The sequence below is a fragment of the Pararge aegeria genome, chromosome 17 (genome assembly GCF_905163445.1).
Source record: "Pararge aegeria chromosome 17, ilParAegt1.1, whole genome shotgun sequence".
NCBI lineage: Eukaryota > Metazoa > Arthropoda > Insecta > Lepidoptera > Nymphalidae > Pararge > Pararge aegeria.
The window spans coordinates 4,030,757-4,055,038 of record NC_053196.1 but is presented as its reverse complement, the minus strand read 5'-3'; the positions used below and the strand labels follow the sequence as shown (position 1 = coordinate 4,055,038).

Genomic DNA, 24,282 nt, shown 5'->3' with positions numbered 1-24,282 from the left:
ACAGTTTGACAGTTCAAAAATAGGAGTGCTCCGGTCACCAAACTTTACAGGATTACTCGCCAGGTCAATCCGAAAATTCCCTGAAAATTTCATTGAAATCGGTCCAGCCGTTTCGGAGCCTATACGGAACATACCTACACACTTTCTCTTTTATATATATAGATTGTTATTTCTATTCTTATATTATAATACATTTGTGTTATTTTTAATTCTCTACTGTCTACTGCTTATTTACTAGCTTATCCATTCTTAACTCAGTTAATATAAAAATTAAATCGAATTTCCCCTGTAATAGAATACAGCTAACTGACACGATTAACGGAGCCAATGACGTGAATTTAACATTTCAAAGCATGTTCCCTCATAATACTATTTAGGACAAATTCCATTAATAAATATTTGCATACCTTCCAAATTACCACAGGTTACCTGGTACTTACAAGGAAACACAAGTACCAGACTTGTAAGTAAACTAACTTTTACTAACAAGTACCGGGCACCCTGAATTTCGTAAGAAAGGTTCGTAAAAAGTAAAGTTCGTACTTGCAGTTTCCTCTATGGGATAGTGCTAATTCTCGATTACCAGAAAGCGTAGTTTTAAAGTCATGTTTACTTTAAAACCATACATATCATCCAAGTTTCGAGTTTGTAAAACTGCTACTGACCTCTCAAGTCTAGGAGAACGGTTAGGAGACCGGTGTGGTGATCGCCGAGGGGAGCCTGGAGTGACGGGGGGCGAGGCGCGCGGGGACACTCCGGCACCAGACATCGGGGAAGCATCGCCCGATCCTCGCGACATCCCACATTCTGAAGAACCCTGGAGACAATTTTATCGCATAAGTAAGCTATATTAACAAACTAGTGGTCGCGGCAGACCTCATCATGCCCAGCTAAAGCAGGATCACATTCAATTTGGTAACATACTGACAACAGAGCCAGCTACAGGATTCAATAGAAATAGAAATAGTATCTAGAATGAGGTTATAGTTGTTTTAATAAAAAAAATGCAAAAAAATAATTACACAAAAAATCTAGATCGGTCAACCGTAATCACCTAGCAGGATAAAATATACTTTATAACTACTCTTACATGTACCAAATAAACAAAAAAATGCTTGAGCCGTTTCTGAGGATTGCAACTAACACCACACGACATTTTTATACATAAAATCAAATTATATAAAATATGTTTTTTCTGCAACATATCAGTAATAGTTAAAATCTGAAACAAAGGAGCTGGCTAATTATATCTGAACTCTAAAATACGCAGCAATAAATAAATATACTACGACAATACACACATCGCCATCTAATCCCAAAGTAAGCGTAGCTTGTGTTATGGGTACTAAGATGACTGATGAATAATATCGATAAATATAAATACTTATAATGTACATATAAACACCCAGACACTGAAAAACATTAATGTTCATCTCACAAACATCTTCCAGTAGTGGGAATCGAACCCATGGACTCAGAAAGCAGGGTCGCAGCCCACTACAACAATCGGCCGTCAAAAGCAACGATTTTCGTCAGCCAGCCGGTGGTATGGATTCATGTTATTGTACTACACATACAACTGCAAATCAGGGTTGTGGTTATCTAGACAATCGATATTATGTACCTTATCATCAGATGGATCCCTCTTCGCCATGGCCTCAGCACCCTCCCGTTTCCGCTGTTCCTCTTTCAACCTCTCCGCTTTCCGCCATTTTGCTCTCCGATTTTGAAACCAAACCTGGTGAATTATAAAATAAAAGATCGACTAAGTTTATCATTATCACCAGTCAAGTTTATGTCCCACTACTAGGTACAGTTTTAAGTTTTTACAGGTTTAAGTAATTAAAATATCACTTGCTTCAACGGTGAAGGAAAATTTCGTGAGGAAACCTGCATGCGTGAGAGTTCTACATAATGTTCTCAAAGATGTGTGAAGTCCACCAATCCGCACTGGGCCAGGACTACGGCCTTACGGCAGGCCACTGTGGGAGGAGACCCGTGCTCTGTAGTGGGCCGATAATGTCTTGATGTCTCTCTCATTCGAGAGATAAATATATAAAGAAATATACTACGACAATACACACATCGCTATCTATTCCCAAAGTTGAGAAAAATAGATAAAAACAATCCTTGATGCGTATTTTATATCATGCTAAAATCGGTGCAGAACTTTTTGAGTTTTTGAAGCGTACACGAAGCAACAAAACTTTTATATATATATATATATATATATATATATAAATATATATACGTAAATACAGATTAACGCTCAGACACTGGAAACAGACGGCAGGGTCCTACGACGCCAATCGGCCATCAAGTATTATTAATACTAGTTAGGAACAAACAAACTTTTTCCAGTTGTGGAAATCGAACCTAAAGCATTGGACTCAGATAGCAGGGTCGCAACCCACTGCACCAGTCTGCTGTTTAAAGGATAGAAGGATATAGAGATTAAACCCGCCACGGTCCTTCGATACAGATAAGCAAGCTTAGATAATAAACGTTACTTGTTTTTTGTCTTAAAACTGTGACCCAGTTAATCTGCCCTACGTCTATTATGAAAATAAAAAACAAAAAAATTATAAAAATTAAAGAAAAAACTAATTTGTTAGGCATATAAGAAGTTTCCTAAAAATCACTTAAACTAATAAATAAATATACTACGACAATACACACATCGCCATGTAGCCCCAAAGTAAGCGTAGCTTGTGTTATGGGTACTAAGTTGACTGATGAATATTTCTATGAATAATTTACATAAATACTTATAATATACAGATAAACACCCAGACACTGAAAAACATTTTCACATTTCATTCATCACATAAATATTTTCCAGTTGTGGGAATCGAATCCACGGCCTTGGACTCAGAAAGCAGGGTCGCTGCCCACTGCGCCAGTCGGCCGTCAGATGGATATTGACTAGAAAGAAAGTAAGTACCTACAGAGTCGGAGGCACATCTTGTTAAAGACTTTATTCATCATCATCAACAGTCCATTAAGATCCCACTGCTTTAAGATCCTCCCACTGTCTCTGTTATGAGAGATAGAGGGAGAATTTTGGAGCATGTCTCTCCAAGGCAAGGAGCCGGCCATACCATACAACTTTCTTGACACCGCCATGGTAGCTACTGAGAAAATGTAAACAAAAAATTGTTATTCTTAAAAATGATTTTCTAGAAAGGGAACTTAGGCCCACGTGACTTTGAACATATCAACCACTAAACCAACGAGTTACTTACAAAATAATATTTAACCTATTATTAAATTAACAAATGGTACTATTTCAAAAAAACCATAACCCGTAATCCTTAATACGAGAGCTGTCAACACGAATCCCTAATAATACATCATTACAACCCTATTTCGTTGGTATTATAACTCAAAGATTACCCATCACGTGACCATAAGGGAGTGAACCCTATACCAACGCACTTGGTCTCTTCATCCATAAACAACAAAAGCTACGACGGCTCAACATAAATTGGATGATAAGTAATAAAGTTCCAGATTAAAAGAGCTCTGTTCGTAAATAAATGTTTGGCTACGAGCGGTCAAAATATATTGGCCATTCGCTGGTTCGGTAGGAGAGGAGGCGAGCCACATTTGCTGTGCAATTTTAGCAATTTGCTTTTAATAAGCCCCTCTGGTGGCTGAGTGCTATGAAATCTCATAGCGATGGTGTCGAAATTTTAGTAGATTCGACACGAGATATAAACTAAATAATTTCAGTTGATACCTACACAGGCTATGGGAAAATTTATTAAGCACTAGCTGTTGCCCGCGACTTCGTCTGCGTTTGATTTTGTTTTTGATGTGGCATTAAATTTAATTGTAGATCTAAAAAAAATTAAAGTATGTAGTATCGCTAGGCCTTAAATGAGGGGTTTGCCGCTGTCCGCTGAGGAGTTATATTTTGTCGGAGTTATGTTAAAAATCGTCAAACACTCATACCCTCTCCCAAAGGAACCGAGCTTAATGTCGGAATAAAAAGTATCCTATATTACTTTTAACACTTCCAAGAAAATGTGTACAAAGTTTCATGAGGATCGGTTAAGTAGTTTTTGCGTGAATGCGTTACAAACAAACTTACATTGGCATTTATATTATTAGTAGGGATTTTTAACATTTCCATTGGCTTTTATAAGGATGTATTAAAATGATTTTGTATTAAAGGTTGCTCTGTGCATTTGTTACATTGATAATGTTTAGTGGGTAGGTTAATAAAATATACTTTATAATGTATCTAGGTAGGTGTATCTGAATCTACGCTAGTGAATTAGAAAAATTCCCGTAATACTAGTCGTAAGTTGAAAAAAAAAATTATTTCAATTAATATAAAACTGCCTCGAGGGTAAATTAGTTAGCATGATAGAATATGTATTACAAGGACCTATATTCGATTCCCGGGTTAGGTAAAAAAAATGCAATTGCGCTTTTCGCGCGCGGTTGAATTTTTTTTGGTCTAGGAAAATCAACAGTTCCTGGAGGATTTAAATATACGCGATCTTTTATACAAAAATGTAACAAAGTGATTTTTTTATTATTAAAATATTAAGTATTATTATGTATTTACTTTAGAATATAATAAACGCAAAGTTTTTCGGAATAATTTTTTCCCCAGTAGGTACATACAATATGAGTACCTTCAGGTCAAGACTGAATAGGCATTTTCTCGACAAGCGCGCTCCACATTAGGCTGCATCATCACTTACCATCAGGTGTGATTGCAGTCAAGCACTCGTCTATAAAGATTAAAAAAAAAGAACATCTACTTTTTGTTTAATCTATGACGCTCCGAGACTACGCCATCCCTTAACAGCGGTAAGCTAATTTAGTTAAAATAATAATCCGCCCATAATCCGGGGCGCACTAATAGTTTTTATCTCTTTCGAGGGTGGAATTAATATTTCAACACTTCTCTACCCCCTGCTAGCGACCAGAGTGAAATCTTTATTGTCATTACTCAAATATGAAGTGATGTACTATTCAAAACGAACTGCAATGAGAAATAAATAAGTTTAATGTTGTTTAATGTATAAATTGGTAGGTATAGTACTTATGAATAGGCCTAGCTTCATAGCTAAGTATTAATTTTGACGGCCGAATGGCGCAGTTTGCAATGACCCTCCTTTCTGAGTCCAAGGCCGTGGGTTCGATTCCCATTACAGGAAAATGTTTGTGTGATGAGCATGAATGTTTTTCAGTGCCTGGGTGTGTATCTGTATATAATAAGTATTTTATGTATATTATTCATAAGAATATTCATCAGTCATCTTAGTACCCATAACACAAGCTACGCTTACTTTGGGGCTAGATGGCGATGTGTGTATTGTCGTAGTATATTTATTTATTTATTAGTTTAAGTGATTTTTAGGAAACTTCTTATATGCCTAACAAATTAGTTTTTTCTTTAATTTTTATTATTTTTTTGTTTTTGTTTTCATAATAGACGTAGGGCAGATTAACTGGGTCACAGTTTTAAGACAAAAAACGTCGTATCGTCGTAGTATATTTATTTAATTTAATTAAGGCATTCCGACAAAAAACCCGGCTAAGTTTGTTGTGGTCTTCTTACACCATCAGCTCGCGATAGTGGAGACATATATATGAATGCTTCATAAGAGCCTGTGACAGGCCTTCATGAATATAGAATTTTTTGAATTTAAATTCGTCATCCATGGCCAATTCTTATCCTACTATTGGATGTCCTGTACAACGTGTAACCAAATTGCGAAATACTGTGGAAGGGTAAACATAAATATATTTCATAAGGAATCACTCTGTAAAAATATTAAATCAAACGAAGAAGAAGAACAAACGAATTCAAAACATTCTAAATGTTCACTTATGTCAACCCTATTGAAGATAAATACCGACACGGGCATAGTACCTACGCTACGCGACGCGTACCTAATTTAGTAACCTACGCTACGCGACGCGTACCTAATTATGTGACAGTAGTCACTTGATTTTAATTTTTCATGTTATGTTAGGGCTGTATATGATTTCTTTCAGTAGAAACTACGGCAGCGGTTTACTCAAAAACTTGTAGCGTTTCGGTATCACAAATAAGTCTCAGAGAAAATACATAATGTTCCTCTAAAGCCTGTGAAGTATTATTTCGATTTTCATATACACGTTGGATATGGAGTCCTTAGACCCACAACGCTGTACTAATCCGGGTGGGCGGACTAATGATTACTATCACAAAAAATGTGATAAAAACAAGACCGACGAAACAAGAGGTAGACAAAGCTAATTTATTATCTATGGGTTGGTACTGCAAATTTTTTCATTTTGACTCGACCCGGAAATCGAACAAAGACCCTAATGATCCACAGTTGAATATGCTATCGGTTGCCCAGCCGTTGAGCCGAACATAAGAAACAAACAAACACAAATTTTTGCGTTTATAATATTAATGTGTATCACAGGTTATTTATTGTAAAGTAAAGTGCCAATAGATATTTTATCACATTATTGTGATGCGATAGTGTTAACCACATTCGATAATTTAAAACTAAATCTACAAAATTCTTAAAACGCCGGTCGAAGAAGCCCACCACAAACTTAGATGGGTGTAAAATAATTCGACGTAATTTTCATGAATCTTTCCAATAAGTAGAATCACATCGTAGGTAGAAAAAACATCGCTCCGATAGGTAACTGATTTATCCCGCATTTGACAAGGTTGTTACCTCTAAAACACATGTCACAATATACGACCATGTCACTTTCAAATAACATCAACCACGTTAGGAAGACACCCCCTACCCCTAGCTGCTTCCACTTAAAACACGTGAGCGGTGGATCCTAATAAATTGTTATGGACCAACCTAAATTTGCCGTATTATAGCCAACAAGTCGTTGCGTATACTTACGATTTTACAACTTATTTATAGCTCTCTAAGGTTGATTTTAGATGTTCTTGTTTATATCTTGGGGGTGTTGCGAAGCAGTAGGGGTGCGGTAATTGCCTACTGTTCGTAAGCGTGGATTGTTTGCGTGTGTTACACAGTAGATCGAGTGTAGAGTTAAATAATAACAAATGTATTGTTTGCAATGTGTAATGAGCTTTAGCGGGCGGTCCCGCAATTGCTTCTTTCATAAAGGTGCCACAATGGATTGGTGGATAATTGGCGTCTATTGTCGGATCGGCACAAAATTGCGGCAGTTACAGACAAACGTGCCATGGGGTCTCCAGGCGGTCCCCAGCTATACATTCAAAAGCCTCACATGAATTTATTATAATCTGAATATCCTTACTTCACTAGCACTATTAGAAATGTTTATTTATTTATTTTATTTATATATATTTATTTATTTGTGGGCGGGCTATACATTCACCTACCCACCGGGTGGGAAAGGCTTTATAAGTAGAATATAGAATATTGCCCTAGAGCTTTTAAAGTGTTACCTCTAAAATGCCTGGGGCAGAAAGCAACGAGAAACTAATGCTGCGAATATTTCCCTCGTAAAATCAACATGAAGAAAAGCAATAATAAGAAGTCCCTCAGTGCCCGGCAAATGAGATTTGACGATATAAGGGGATGGACCGGACTTTGTTTTCTAGATCTAAAGAAAGCGGCACTCAATAGGAAGGCTTTTCGATTGTTGCCAAACTTCAATTTAAAGAAGATGGCACCTGATGATGGTGATATAGACATAATTTTCCATGCACATATAAATACATGCTCATAGAGGCACGCTTAAAAGAAAATCTCCCCAGCGACATGTTAATAAAATTATAAATTTCATCCGCAGAGAACACGGTTAGTAAACTGATTCTGTATTCACCCAAGTCACGAACTCGCCACTTTATGAGGCATTAAAACTTGAAACCTGCATCACCTACTTAAAAGTTAGAAGTTAACTGACACGCTAATCGCGTCAGCGTACGGTAATGTTTTAAAACACTTCATACGGAGTTAGAGCAAAAGTTAACTTTAACGGCAGCCGAAAATTTTAAAGAAAACCGGCAAGAAACTGTTTAAGCTTAAACGTTTAATGGATCCGATACGACACTCATAGAGAAATCGCCAGATCGTCATCTTATAAACTTTAGTATAGCAGGGTGATACCTACGGAAAATAAGGGGTGATCTGTAAAAATATATAAGTTAAAACACGCTTGAGCAGTAATAAGATTTTAATTTTTGCGAAAATTAAATTATTAAAAACGAGAATAAGAGGAACTAATTCATATTTATACTTTCAAATGTTATAACGTAAATATCTTCGACGTCAACATTTTTTGCGTTAGGAAATAGTTCTTCTTCCATACACGACACTAAGGTGACGAGGATTCTACATGTATCCTACTTAACAATTATTCATTGTAAAGTCAACATCTCCTGATGGTGCTCCGGTTTCGGAGCGAAACGTGCGTAGAGGGTGTATTGTCGAGGATCTGTTTGGTGTGGAGTATAAGGATTGAAGAAATTATAAATTACACCACACAGATTCTCCTGCTTTTCGCGGAGTATAGCAAATTAAGCTTAATTTTGATAAGGTCTTAAAATAAGCATTTTGAACAGATCCACGATATCGTTGCCGATTTTGTTCATGCAAGTCTTTAATCTAAACTCAATTGGGCTAAAATTAGTGCTGACCTTTTCAATTTCTATCCCCCGGATAAAGACAGCGGTGTTTTTAGATTTGATATGTGATGATATTATAGTGGTAAAAAGGGTAGGGGCCGAATATAGTGGCAATACCTAAGCAGTACAGCAAAAGTGCACAAGATAAAAATCGCTACGACTTCATATCGTATCGGATGAAATAAAGCAAGATCTTATATGTGATTCCGACGTTAAGTGACAGGTCGTGTGTCGGAAAGTTTTCGAGTTAACCTTAATGTATTGAAATTCCATGTTTCTGCTACGATGAACGGATGAATTTGATTGACGTCGTGTCTTTCCTTGTTTTTAAGACTTTAAAAGCTATCAGTTGGTATTTATAAGTCGCGTCACCTAAAAAGAGCGATGGTGGTCTTACTGTAAATTGGGCTTATTTCTCAATCATATACCAATTTTGGAGTACCGAGCTGTACCTCGTGAGGAAAGTGTACCATTCTTTTTCTTTTCATGCTTTTTTATTCCACTATAAGCTTCTAAGTACTAGCGCATTGGGCAGGAGCTCGACTTCCCTTTTGTTTCCCAAATTCGAATCCCAGCACGCACCTCTAAAGTTTCTAAGTTACGATCGTTTTAAGTAGTTAAAATATCACTTGCTTCAACGGTGAAGGAAAACATCGTGAGAAAACCTGCATGCCTGATTGTTTTACAAACTGTTCTCAAAGGTGTGTGGAATCCACCATCCGCACTAGGCCAGCGTGGCTACGGCTTCAACCCCTTCTCATTGTGGGAGGAGACCCGTGCTCTGTAGTCGCCGGTAATGTGTTGATGTGATAAAGTACTAGCTTATAATGGAATAAAAAAAGCTAATTGGAAACCATACGTAAATTTAAAACTCTAGAATTTTGCTGGAAGACTTTTGTGCCCGTTTTCACTAACGACGAACAAGGTAATGCATAAATAAGTAAAGCCTAATATTCCTAGGCATACATCTATATCATCATTTGGAGCAAGTGAGCATCAGTTATCACCTAAGAATTGGTGCAACGTTTTTTATATAGACATCGCCTTAATCATTAGGCATTCGATTTAGGCTATTCCTAGGTTTAGTGGAAACGAAGATTGGTGTTAATATCAACGGATATATCACAAATTTTGCTAATTATGACATTGCCCTGCCAATTGGCCGACTTACTTTTTTATTTTTTTGTGAATGAAACTCCCAAAATGCCTACAGAAATTAAATTTTAGATAAACTAGTATATAACAAGAGGTAACAATATATATATGTGTAAAGGCGGCCTTATTGCTTGAAGCAATCTCCTCCAGACCACATTGGTTGAAGAAATTTCTTACGGAAAACGGGATACACGAGTGTTTTTGGGACATAACTCAGCCTCTTCAATATCTTATCGCTAACCATTAAACTATCACGCCTTCAAGAAAAATATAAACGTAGCTACATATAACGCTAAGTTGCGGAGAAAGTTTATCATCACGTGAAGAGTAAATTGATCCGCCGCGGGGATCACGCAAATCTTCTTGATCCGCAAACATAACATCCGAAGCTTCTTAGCTTTTTGTTTGGCGTCTAAGAATTATCGGATACGGCACTGAACTTAAATTTAAAATAATTTATTTAAAAAGTGAAGCGGTGATAGCCCAGTGAGTAGAACTGCAACTTCTCTGTCGAGGGCCTGAGTTCGCAACCTAGCAAGCACCTCTCTTGTCTAAGAATAAAATATCACTTGCTTCTACGGTGAACCTGCATGAGGTTTCCTGAATGTTTTTCTTCACTGTTGAAGCAAGTGATATTTTAACCGCTGAACGTTCTCTATAATATTCTCAAATTAATGTCATAATATGTGTTTAATTTTGCCCTAACTGCGGTTGGAGATAGAGACAGAACTCCTCAGCGAACAGCAGCAAACCCCTCATTTAAGGCTTAGCGATACTGCATATTTTTTTTAGATCTACAACTATATTTAATGCCACATCAAAAAACAAAATCAAACGCAGACGAAGTCGCGGCGAACAGCTAGTAGGTATATAATATAAATAAGTACCAAATAACATTAATAATAAACAATTCAAATTATAACAATAACCAAAAAAAAAAGTGTGCGTCTCGGGACGCCCGACAGAAGTGATCACTTAAATTTATCTAAGTTGAACTATTTTATATTGAAATTGCTTGACTTGAGTTAAGGTTTTTATTTAAATCTCTAATTGTTTATACAATTTACTTTAAAATCTATAAAAACGCTGTGGATACGCCTGCCTACAGCCTAGAATTAGGCAGTGGTGTTGTATACTCCCGTGCGGCAGAGAGCATATTTTAAGCCATCATATACACATCATATCAGCCTTGAATATTATCATAACATATTGAAACCCACAATTCTGGCAAACATCTTTTTTTTTGACAATAAAAAACCTGTACCCACTAGTGATGTCCTCGGCCTATTACCAGTGGCGTGCATAGAGCGTATGGGTTTGCAGATGATATAAAATGAAGAAAATCTCTGTAGGCTTCTTATAATTATTTCACAACTCGAACTGGAGATTTTTTATATTTTATATATCTGTCCGCTTAGTGCTTACCCTGTGCATACCCTGTATGCATGCCACTGCCTATTACTATTCCAATGTTTGGCAGTTGGCTCAGACCTAACTTTTAGGAGAGAACATTAGTAGCATTGACCCACCTCTCGGCTGCAATGTTGGATGGCATCATTGATTAAGCACGTTACTATCATCATGGCTTTGTAATAACAATTAAGTGGCAACGTGAGATGGTGATAACAAAAAAAAACAACCGGCTAAGTGGGTTGTTGGCTTATTCTTAGACCAGGGCGCGTTTGGAACCCTCCTAGCTTTAGTTTTTCGAATTTAGTTTTCGCCATCAACTCACTTCTATGATATATTTTACATGTAATATATGCATCAAAAATGCCATATACGTGCCTATTGAGATAAAGAAATATTTGACTTTGACTTTGCCTTTAACGATCAGGACTGGCAGCTTTTCTTACTCTCCCAAGGCCTATTTCCTTACTCAGTGCTGGTACCACAAAGTCGCATCCATTCCACACGTTTCGTGCCTCCCAACCGCTGAGTAATTAGATTCCGCGTCGAGAGTGGCGTAATCCCCGTAAAATGGAACGTATATTGTAGTTAACATGTTTATTCGCTAATTATTTTCTGCGAACGTCTTAAGCAGCTAAGCATCCGAGGAGAGGAGATGAGGAAATTTTAATCGGATGCTCGGTAATTGCGGATTATTTACCGAGTAGAGATAATTTATTGTGTAATGTTATCTGGGGAATGTTGCCTACGTAATTGTTAATGTAATGTGCGAACCATAAATTATTTGGGTAAGAAACATGACTTTAGGTTGGAAATAATACGTACAATGGTTTCGGTTCGGTTCGTTTACTTACAGTTTTTTTAGTACTTAAGTAAATAACTAAATATAGGTACTACGACAATAAACGCATCGCTAGGCCCCAAGTAAACGTAGCTTGTGCTATGCTAACATGACTGATGAATATTTTTATGTATAATATACATAAAGATTATAATATTAATATAATATTAAAAACCCAGACACTGAAAAACATTCATGTTCATCATACATTTTCCAGTTGTGGAAATAGAACCCACAGCCTTGGACTCAGAAAGCAGGGTCGCTGTCCACTGTGCCAATAAACTGTCATTTAATAACTGCAGCTTTATGACTGCTACTAAGTATTCATTTTTCAAGCGCTCGTTAAATAGTGTGTAGTGCAACTACACTGGCATAAATCCGGCTAGTTCAATGTGTTATAAGCCGTTCAGTATCGTGTTTGTGTTTATCAACTACTCAAATCATGACAAAACGGTTGAGTACTTTTATTGTACACCACAAAATGTACATAAAACAGAAAAGCAATCATAAAACAGTGCATAAAAATAACCTTAGCGTGACATAGTTTACTTTCATAATACTTGTATAAAATAAAAGTACAGGTCCCTTTTTTATTGAATCCATATTAGCTGTCAATTTCAATGAACAATTTTCTCTACGAAACAAAATCTCCGATAGTAAAAGATTGCTATCTTACCTAGTACGTTGTTGAATCAATTTGAAATAGATTATACTCCGAACTAAATGGGCCCTGCCGAGCATTAAGGATTAAGGCGAAGTAATTTTCCACTAATGTGGTCTTCCAATTTTAGTTGAAGTTTGTCTTGGATCCTTGTCGGCTTATGCAGGAACATCGGGAGAAATACGATTTCTTTTAAACACACGGTGATTTTTTTATCGTCTGCCGCTATCTCCGGTCTCAAGAATTCTTAGGCAAAATTTTTGAGCAACAGGCCCGTGTTCTTCGTTAGCGGTTAATAACGGTTTTTTTTTTCAAACCCTTTTCTTAGTTCTTACAAAACTCTATGCCAAAAATCAAGTTGTTTAGATTTTTGGATAGCGCGAAGAAAGGACAAACAAACATACTTTCGTTTATTTATAGTATAAGTTAAGATAAATAATTGAAAAATTGTTAATAGTTATAGATAAGTAATTGAAAAATAAAGCATTTTGAAACCCTGACTACGCAATCCGCGTAATATAAATAAGTTGACGCACCAGTCGTAATGCCGCCAGTCCAGACGATGGACTCCCTAAACAGAGTTAGAATAAACAGAACACGTTAAGCTACATACGGTAAGGGGCTAAATAAGACCCGGGACAGTAGAAATCTATATTCGTCGGCTAGCATGGGCAGGAGAAAATTATATCCCCGCGGAAAGGATATAAAGGTATCTTCTCCCACAGCTTTATCAACTCTCATAGCATTGGCACACCAGTGTAAATAATATCCAAATAATATATGTGTAATTATAAACGGAGGTAAACTTCTCCTTTTCCATATTCCCGTACTTTAGCAGGTGAACGTTAATTATATCCCTTTTCAGAGGATATAATTTTTGTCTTGTCCCCGTGCTAGCCCTGCTGTTGACGCTTATCTTTTGAGATAATAATAAAGAGAAAATTTTTCAGCACCGTAAGTATTCGTGAGAATTTAAAAATGATAGAATAGAACATAATAAATCATAAGTGTTCCTAAACAAAATAAATTCAAAAACTTCTTCAAACAAGTGACTTTCAGAACAAAAAAACAAAGTGACATATTTCACTTTCACCCCCGATTTAATTTGCGAAGGGGATGATTGATAAAGAGCGACGAGTGCTCGGCGCGCGTCAAGTGGCAAATAATAACGAACGAACCGAAAAATACAGATCTTTAAATCGTAAGAGGCCACGGCGATTGGTTTAAGCAAACAATTATATAACAAGGGAGGATGTAATGATGAACCAAGCTTATGAAATGAATTTGCGCAAGGTACGGTTTGCACAAACAGTAATTATAGCAAGTCACAGCGATAATTCTTTTGTATCAGTAGAACCATGTAAATACTAATTGCTACGTACGTAGCCGCCTACGGGACAGTTAAAATTACAACATAGTTTCGCGTATTTTATTTTTAAGTTTAAAGAGGTCTGTTTGACGGACGTGTTCTAAATATTATCTGAAATTCTGCTTCCATAAAGTAATTTTTTACAAGACCAATCAAAGTTTATCCGTTTACATTTATAATACCTAGATGTTTCGATATCTTAATCTGTAGCGTTAGAATCAATTTACATCTTATTATGACGCGTTTATACTGCATTTTTCTTAATAACTACGCGGCGGACACGCACGCTTTATGGTCCCGTGTATTTCAGCCAATTTACGAGAAGTACTCGATATGACGCGTCGTTAACAATTTGTCGCACGGGGTAGGGTTGCACCTCTGCGCCCTGCGACCAGACATTACTTTGTGTTACTATAATTGAACTTGATTATATAACTCCCTTTATGATACGAGATACATTATAGGCTCATCCATTGATATTTAAGGGAAGAATGGATATACTTGCGTTATAAGATTATATTTTTTTTTTATTTAATTTAATTAATTATAAAACTATAATAAATATATTACGACACAAACACATCGCTATCTATCCTTTTGACGTATGGTTATATATATATACACTAACTATAAAACTATTAATAATAGGTGAGTTTAGTTTAATGACCTAAGAATATAAGATATCGGATAGAAGCCCTCTTTTCTATGCTACATATGCTGCATATGCTTACTGGGCAGTAATCTGTAATATTATCTTTGTGTGGCTTTTTTACTTTATTTTCTTCACTTGCAGTGGTGCAAATAAGAGATACACACACACACACACACTAGGGGCTCACCCTTCAAGAACGAAGTTCAATGGTCTACTTTGACAATCTAAAGAAATCATATTAGTTAAATACAAAAGTCTATGTCTATAAATATAAAAGGCTTTATCCTGGCTGACTGCCAGATAACCTACAATCCAATCGGTTGAACGTACAAATTTTAAATTTTTAGTTTTTTTTAAACAGAGAGTTCATATGAAAGTCTGTTCTTTTTCAAGATACTCGTATATGCAATAAAACTTGTCGTTTGGGCTTTAATAAAAAAAAAGTACAACTTATATAAAAACACAGTTTTTAAAAATTCGACACCCGAGCAGGGGCTACGGTTTATTTATAAAAAGGTGAAACTGTGTGTAAAAGGATTGATTTGTTAAGTTATATCCAAGAATTTTAGTATTTTGACTTAGAAAAAGCAATAATTAATAAAATTTCTTTACATTTGCCTGCAGCTTGCTTTCTGGAGACGGGCATACACTAGCCATAAGGAAAAAATTCTTAATTTCACAAGATATCATTCTACACAAAGAAAATTCCAAAACTCCGTGATACTCGAAAACGCAAACTCTAGTTGCACGCAAAAAATTACAAAAGCTGTGTAATTTTTATTAATTTTACAAAAATTTAACAAGCCGCGATGCCATATTTTTTAAAACAGAGACAAATGGCGTGTAAACACAATAAACAACAATGGCGCAGGGCGTCACAACAATGCCACTCGCGTAGGGCGCGGAGTGTGCAAACCCTATTGCAGTTCAAGGGCTGTCTGTAATACTCTGTTAATTATTACGAAGTGCTTTGTAATACTTGAGTTGTAATTTTAAAGTGTTTTGTCAACAGTGTGAGCTGTTTATTGTTTTAGCGTTATAAAAATTTAAAGACGGGTTGTGTTAACAACAATGGTGGCCATTGCTGTTTTTCACTAATTATACAAACGTACAGGGATTTTTGATGTAATTAATTTACCCTATTAATTACTGGCAATATTAATTGTCTAAATATCTACTAGCTAGCTGTTTCTCGCGTTATTGTCCGCGTTTGTTACGTATTTTTCAAATTCCGAATTATATTTATAGCGAGCAAACGAGCAAGTGGGCATCACCTGATGTTAAGTGATCTAAGATGATTGCTGAATTATATACATAAATACTTATAATATAGATGAACACCCAGACACTGAAAAACATTCATGTTCATCGCACAAACATTTGCCTTTTGTAGGAATGGAACTCACGGCCTTGGACTCAGAAAGCTGGGTCGTTGACCACTGCGCCAATCGGCCGTCGTGATTTGCTGTATGTTTGTCTTGTTTGTTCTGTTTTTATGTTCGGCTCAGAACTCCGCTTTTTTAGCAGAGATGTTCTAAAGCATTGACCCACCCATTGCCCCAATGCACCAATGCAATGCGGGTATGTGTAGTTACAGATGGATAACATCTGTCAGTGTAACTAGTGTACAAAGAATTGCACTGTCAGAATAAAAATTTGATACCATTTAGCGTATTTACTGAAAAGGTATGTTACGCCACCGCGCAGTAATCCAATATGTCGGGCCGCTGCCACCTTTTTATATTTTTCGGCCGAATTATCACCGACACTCCGACGAGGATGCGAATCAAATTGAAAGGCGACTCAATTATATTACTACGTGTATACTGGTCTGGGCTGCCCTGTTTTATGTTAACCGGCTTTCGAAATAGTATTTTTTTGGGTTTGACCGTTCTTGGGGAGGCTCTCCGTGGCGCAGCGCTTAACTTGGTGTTGCCTGCGAGATTCCCTGTTCGATCCCTGGCAGAAGCAAAGAGGAATTTATAATTTCTTGGATATATAATATATTATGAAAACTAAGCATACTTTGATATACTCCGCGAAAGTAATGCATAATTTCTTCAATTTTTAAGCTCCACACCAGACAGATGATCGGTAATGTACCTGCTCTCTAAGCACGGCTCCCTCTGACACCGGAGCATCCTCAGGAGATGTTGACATAACAATGAATAACTGTCTTAGTAATACATTGTATAGTTGTAATTTATAATTTCTGAACTAACTTAATGTAGTAAAACTAAAATAAAGAATGTAAACTTTTGCAGTGAATCAGAACGGATATTCAAATTCAAAATTAAAAAGAATCCGATTTAATATGCTATCCGCGACAACTAAACAAATACTTCGCTCCGAAACTAGAGCATCCTTAGTAGTTTTTTTTTCTAGTAATTATTAATGGACCGAGAAGATCCAGGCTCACCTGTTAGTACATTACAACAACACTTCACAATGATGGTACGATGGCACTTTGTAGGACGTACAACGAGCCGTATACACATCCTTCGCATAACAAAATGCCATCCTGTTTCCATCAAACAGAGGTGTTTTTAAGCCCCATGTACATGTAACTACATCAGCTAAAAGGTACACCCTTCAGACCAAAACAGCTATGTTTTTTGGCGGCAGAAATAAGCATGGCGGTACTTCCCTTGACGATCACTGTCATACAAAACGCTCTGCTTCTACCTTATCATTGCCTTATTGCGTATCATCTATTCATGAATTCTCGAAACTGTCACAAAAGTGTTTTAAGCTTATATAGCCTCGGATATACGAGTTGTACATTATGTAAATACATTTATTCCAACCGCCCTGGTTTCCAAGGCTGGGTACCTAACCTGTTCCAACTGCCCGGGTAACGTGACGCCGGGTTTTAGGCAAATTGCCCCACGCGTGTTTTATTTATACCCCAAGTTGTGCCCGAAGTAGAAATTGCCCAATTTCGTCGGCGGAGCACGCAAGAGCTACAATTTAGTGGGCCGCCTGTCGTTTGGGCGTACGTTTTATGGCCACTGAACGTTGCTCGGAAATCAGTTGATGGTTATGCATTCTTATAGCTTAGCTAGTAAAACTGTTAACTTAAGGTTCACTTTATGTTTCATTTTTGTTTTAATAACTAAACATTGGCAAACACTAAAAGAGTTCCACGTAAAAAAGTGGCGCTTGGTATTACAGAGTTTTATAATCCCATTAATATTACATACCTACGTACGTATGGAATCGATAACTTAATGAAGGTTTGTACTAGTTACTACTGATAGAGTATAAGCGAATATAGTTACACACAATAATGGAAACGCTTCAAATGTGAAGGGATGAATAAAAAATTGTTGAATTTAAAATTGACAACATCCAATTTGTGAAGCCGATAAAATCTATCTATGTATATAAAAGAGAAAGTGTGTGGGTATGTTCCGTAAAGGCTCCGGAACGGCTGGACCGATTTCAATGAAACTTTCAGGGATTGTCCTGGTTTCGCCAGATTGACCTGGCGAGTAATCCTGTAAAGTTTGGTGACGATCGGAGCACTCCTATTTTTGAACTGTCAAACTGTCAAATACAGCTTTTATTTACTATGATGATATTCTATTGTTGGGTGTAAATGGGTGTAGATAATGATCTTCACCCGCTCGAGAAGAGAATAGAAGAGAATGAATACGGAGATAAATAAATGATTTAATATATATTGAGACTTAAATTATAAATTTAATGATGTAAGTTTATTGTTTAAATAAAATAAAGCAAAATCTAGCCCGGCGAAGCGGGCTGCGTACGCTTGTAAAGTCATATAATACAATAGCTTTTTATTATTTTTTAAAACTAAAACAGCATTATCGCTAATCTATTTACTATTAATAAGATAATTAAAGTATTTCTCCGAAAACCGTAATGTGATTACTAATTTTTATTGGGCTTCATTATGTGAATTTCTTTTGAGAATTGTCTGATGTCTAAATATGAAATCACCATTACTGGCCAGGGGACAGGACTCCTGTCAGAGTAAGAAGAGTGTCGTCCGTAGTCCAACACATTGGTCAAGTGTGGATTTGGCAGACTTCACACGCTTATGAAAACTCTCAAGCATGCAAGTTTCCCCACGATATATTAATTCACTGTGCAAGTGGTATTTCAATTACTTAAAATTAAAAAACGCACATAACTCCGAAAAGCTAGAGTTGCTGTGAGTTTATTTATTTATTCATAAGACACACCAGTAATTAATTGTAACTACATTAATAAAAAAAAAATATATATGTTAGAATTACAAATTCTGCCTAGTGCCATTACAATAATCAATTATAGGTGTATACAGCATTATCGTTGTTATCTACGGTCACAATTAAAAAGAAAAAAATGAAAACTTAAATAAATATTTAACTACATATTATTAAAAATAATAATATAAATATGAATTAAGCTGAGTTCGAACTAAGTGCCTGGAAAGTAAGACCGGTTACATCTATCTATACTAATATATAACTCCAGAGTTTTTTACGTTTGTTACGTTAAAACTATTAAACTATACATTCGATTGAATTGAAATTTTGCAACCATGTAGAGGATACATTGACTTAATGGATAGGCTAACTTTTTTATAAGTGTATAGCGAATCTCCGAAGTGTATAGCGGGGGCGTTAATGCTTAGAAAAAATCATAAAAAACTTAATATTGAATTTTAACTCTTTTAGACATGAAATTTGGACAGAATTTTTTTGGGCTATGTTACGAGCAAACAAGAATGTATTGAATTAAGTTTTAATCGCAAAATCGGTTATGGTGCTAATGAAAAAAAATGAAAATTATATACTAAAATTCCCACAGACTTAAAATTTTATAAAAGTTTCATATTTGTTAAATTAAGGTCACTTACTATCAGATTTCGAAAAATTTTAGCCCTACAGGAGATTGTGGGGGCGTTAAAATTATTTATATAATTATAATTGTTGATAACATCCTAAAGGTTTTTTATAGTAATAAATAATGGACCAAGCTGTGGTAACCTAATGGTTAGTGAAAACCATAATTTGTTACATAAACAGAGGAACACTTGAATGCCATGCAAGGAACACATCCTATGAAATGACACCGTTCTGACTGGAACGCAGCTTAGCAGCTTAAATAGGCATGGGGGTAGTAGGGACTTCCCTGGACTAACATGGCCACAAAATGTTTTAATAGGTACTACTACTAAAACTTTAAGTGCGGAAGAGTCTATGTATGATTTGCAGTCAATGATTGCAACTATCTATAATTTCCAAATAATACTGATTGCCTCTAGAAGTAGGAGGGACATCTCTAGTGCTAAAACACATATCTATATATATTATATATAAAAATGTTATGTTGGTTTGTGTACGCTTCAAAAACTCAAAAAGTTTTGCAATGATCGTTCTGAAATTGTAGCATGATATATAATACTCATCAAGGATTGTTTTCATCTATTTTCCTCAACCATTCAATCACAATGTGCCACAGCGAAGCGTGGCAGGGTACAACTAGTTATATATAATTCTAATGTCACGATGTTTGCCCGGAACGACCTCCGAAACTACTGAACCGATTTTAACTTTTTTTAAGTGTGTCTTTTTTCCACTTAAGAGATAGGATAGTTTATTTCTCAATAAATAATTGCAATATTATTTTATTGCGAATTATTTGTTTAGTATGTAAGAAACACACAGCAACGCGTGACCGGGTTGTGTAATATAGATTGCAAGAAAATTGTTGAAATCACTCTTGCTAGTGGGCACCGGGCAGGCAAGTAAACAGCTTAGCTACCACTTAGCTAACTAACGCGACACCCCTTAATCCCAGGGCGCGAGGGTGGAGGGGCGCTGTAATACCATTCCGAGATGAACGACTTAAACGTGTTACTCGCCGCCAGTGTAAACCGACCCCTATCTCTTTGATACACAACCAACTGCGTAATACTTAATGCGAGAGGAGTTTTAGGAGTTCATTGTGGTGAGATGTTGCAACATTCAATTAATTAAACGTTAAATATTACCTCCCTCGTTTGTCTAACGGTAAATGTGATCGACTTGTTAAAGAGCATTGCAGACAGACTAACTTGTTGAAGAGCATTCCCAACTATGGCAATGGCAACTGACTCAAGACCGACTAAGTTAGCATTTCCTATCAAAAATCCATGCATGACTATCAAATTACTACGCCTGGACAGTGATAGAGTGGTTAATGTGATAGACTTGTTGAAGAGCATTCAAGAACATTTCCAACTATGGGAATGGCAACTGACTGCAGACCGATTAAGTTAGATTTCCTAACCTTAATCCAGGCATGACTATCAAATTACTACGCCTGGACAGAGGTAAACTTTTTAATGCGATCGACTTGTTGAAGAGCATTCAAGATCATCTCTAACTATGGGAATGGCAACTGAATCAAGACCGACTAAGTTAGCATTCCCTAACCAAAATCCACACATGGCTATCAATTTACTACGCCTGGACAGCGGTAAACTTTTTAATGCGATCGACTTGTTGAAGAGCATTCAAGATTATCTCTAACTATGGGCACGGCAGTTGACTGCAGATCGACTAAGTTAGAAATTTGTAACCAAAATCAAATAACTACGCCTGGACCGAGGAAAACTAAGGAATGTAGTTGGACTAATAACAGGCCACAGCCTTCTAAACAGTCATTTGTCCATCAATAGCCAGAAGATGAATGGAGGCGGATGAAACAACAATGCAGGTGATTCTGGGGTGCACGGACGTGGAAGACCAACGCCAATTTTACCTGGGATCCCCAGCCACATTTTCGGAATTCCTTGGTAAATTGTTTAGGTTCCGTCTGTTTTGTAGGCTTCTAGGCCTCTGGAAGACTGGGACGAGCTTAGATGGCTGGAGTAGCGATCTAAGCCGGGAAGAATGCGACGTACGTCCAGTAAAAAAGAAGAGGAAAATAATTCGATTAGTGAGTGAAACTCTTTGACGTGTGAGAGCACATCTAGTACCTAAATAATATTTCATGATCAATAGCCTGTAACAGTCCACCGCTGGACAAAAGATCTTTCCAAAGAGGCTTTAGCCCAATGGGTAAACCGGTTGGTGAGTCATCATCTCAACCAATTGACGTCCACTGCTGGACATAGGTCTTTTGTAGGGAGTTCCACAATGCACGGTCCTGGGCCGCTTGTTTCCAACGGCTCCCAGCTACTCGCCTAATGTCATCTGTCCACCTCGTTGGGGGCCGACCTACGCTGCGTTTACCGGTGCGGGGTCGCCATTCCAGCACCTTAGACCCCAACGTCCATCGGTTCTCCGAGCTATGTTGGTTGTTGGGTTGGGTAGTAGATGGCAGTAATAGTATAGAGGATGCTGCTGCCCGTTCCCCGTTGTATTTCCTTAGTCGCCTCGTACGACACCCGCGGAAAGAGGAGGTATGGGATAACTGTATTCTTACCAGCCGTCACTACACCTGTCTGGCCAAGAAACCTGCCGGTGGTTTAATAGAAGCACCCGGTCACTTTTCAGAGCTGTTATGCCTATATTTGAGGTCGTCAGATTGATCTCCGAACTTCGTTAGAAGAGGCACTTTAGGAAGTCATCAAATTTTTTAGGGTTAAGGCCGTATTCCACCACGCTAGCCCAGTGCGGATTGGCGGACTCTAAACACCATTGAAAACATAATGGAAAACTCTCAGGCATGCAGGTGTCCTCACGATATTTTCCTTTACCGATGAAGCAAGTGAAATTTTAATTGCTTAAAACGCACATTAGAAGTACTGCGATTCGAACTGAGCTCCCTGGAAGTAAAGTCGACTCCTACCCACTCGGCTATCACCGCTTTATCTTGGGACGTCACAGATAACTTAAAACCTTCGTGATTGACCAAACCTGAGTGCGGCCCAGGCTATGTATTAACTATTTATAAATTTACCCTCAAGTTTATTATATAATTTCTGATTGCTTTGTACGTGCCGTTGTTTGTAGTTTTAATATCACCTACATAATAATAAGTTGTAAATATTCTCATGGAGTGAAATTGCAATTTCTTTCAAAAAAATAAACGCCTTTGACCACTAATAAATTAACCAAGATTCAGCATCTCAGGTCAATGTTATCTGGTGATCACTCAGCCATCTAGACGGATGAACTGTTCAGGCAGCTTCGGCAACTGAAGTGTATTTTGACAGTACTAGTTAACTAATGGAATAGGAGAGCGGATCGAATGAAATTGGATATTGACTTGTTTCGCTGAGTGCACTTGTGACTAGTTGGACGTTTGACTTGTTATAGGCGGCGTATTAATAGATACCTACAGGTAGCGCAGAAAAGTTTGGTTCAAATAATTCATAAATTAGTATTAATTTATGGGGTTTTGAAGCAGTATTATTTCCACTGGCAGTTTATATCAACAGTCATATCTTATATCTTTAAACGAGCAATTCATGTATATATATAAATGGAATCTCGGAATCGGCTCCAACGATTTTCTTGAAATTATATATATAACACGATTTTCTTAATATATATTTGTATATATATATATATATAGGGGGTAGAGTTCGAATCACAGCACGCACCTCCAACATTTCTAAGTTATGTGCGTTTTAAATAATTAAAAAATCACCTGTGTCAACGGTGAATCGTCATCGTCATATCGTGAGGGTACCTGCATGCCTGAGAGTTCTTCATAACGTTCTCATAGGCGTGTGAGGTCCACCAATCTGCATAGGGCCAGCGTGGTGGGCGGCTTGAGCCCTTCTCATTGTGTTGTTGCAGTGGACAGATGGGTTTATATGATGATGATGATGATTATGTATTGCAATATCTTATTAGTTGTCGCCATATAATTTCTTATTCGTTTGATTAAAATATTCTAAATAATATACGCGCCAAGCGATCATAGGAAGCCCCAGATTTCGTTTAGAATCAATTACGGAGTACCATTTAAAAAAAAACCATAACAATACTCGCTTTTAAAACTAAAATAAATAAAACGTTTGGCACTTCGCTAGAAGGTGACTCGTAATTTGATGATTAGATACCCCAACTTTGTTTTCTAAGTAACTTAAATATTAACATTGGTAATGTAAGTTTCTATTTCTGTTTCTAATTATATATATATATCTTTTAATAATTCTTGTATTATATTGAGTTATCGTACATACTAACCAGTGCATGCTGTGACTACCTATAAGTGAAATTATGTGTCACTAGTAACCTAAGGCTAGCTTTATTCATAACTATAATACATGTTATTTTGTTGGAAGTCCTAATAAAAATAAATAAATAAATAAATTGACATAATGATAATGATGACATTAACTTTGATATTTTATCAATTTGCAATACTTTGAAAAAGTGGCCTCAATATTACATTTTGCCACTGTTCAACTAACCTGCACTCTTGCTTCCGTGAGATTGATCTTGAGAGCGAGATCCTCCCTCGTGAACACGTCGGGGTAGTGGGTCTGAGCGAACGCCGTCTCCAACTCTTCCAACTGTTGAAAAACATTAATTTGTTTATTTCAGCTTCCTTTATGTAGATTTTGTCATCCTCATAGTCAGTGTCTAGTTTATCGGGATTTTTTGTTTTATCGGGGTTTTTGATTGATCATGTG

The 24,282-nt window shown here is 36.8% G+C and overlaps 1 protein-coding gene across 1 annotated transcript in view; it reads right to left on the bottom strand.

The window, feature by feature from the left end:
* LOC120631232 (dorsal root ganglia homeobox protein-like) overlaps positions 1 to 24,282 on the bottom strand; it is an 81,794-nt gene that overhangs the window by 48,676 nt on the left and 8,836 nt on the right. The window contains exons 4-6 of the mRNA XM_039900714.1: positions 24,061 to 24,162; positions 1,625 to 1,738; positions 666 to 817 (exon numbers count right to left, since the gene is read on the bottom strand). Coding sequence (XP_039756648.1) covers positions 666 to 817; positions 1,625 to 1,738; positions 24,061 to 24,162 — 368 coding nt within the window. The remainder of the gene's footprint in view (positions 1 to 665; positions 818 to 1,624; positions 1,739 to 24,060; positions 24,163 to 24,282) is intronic.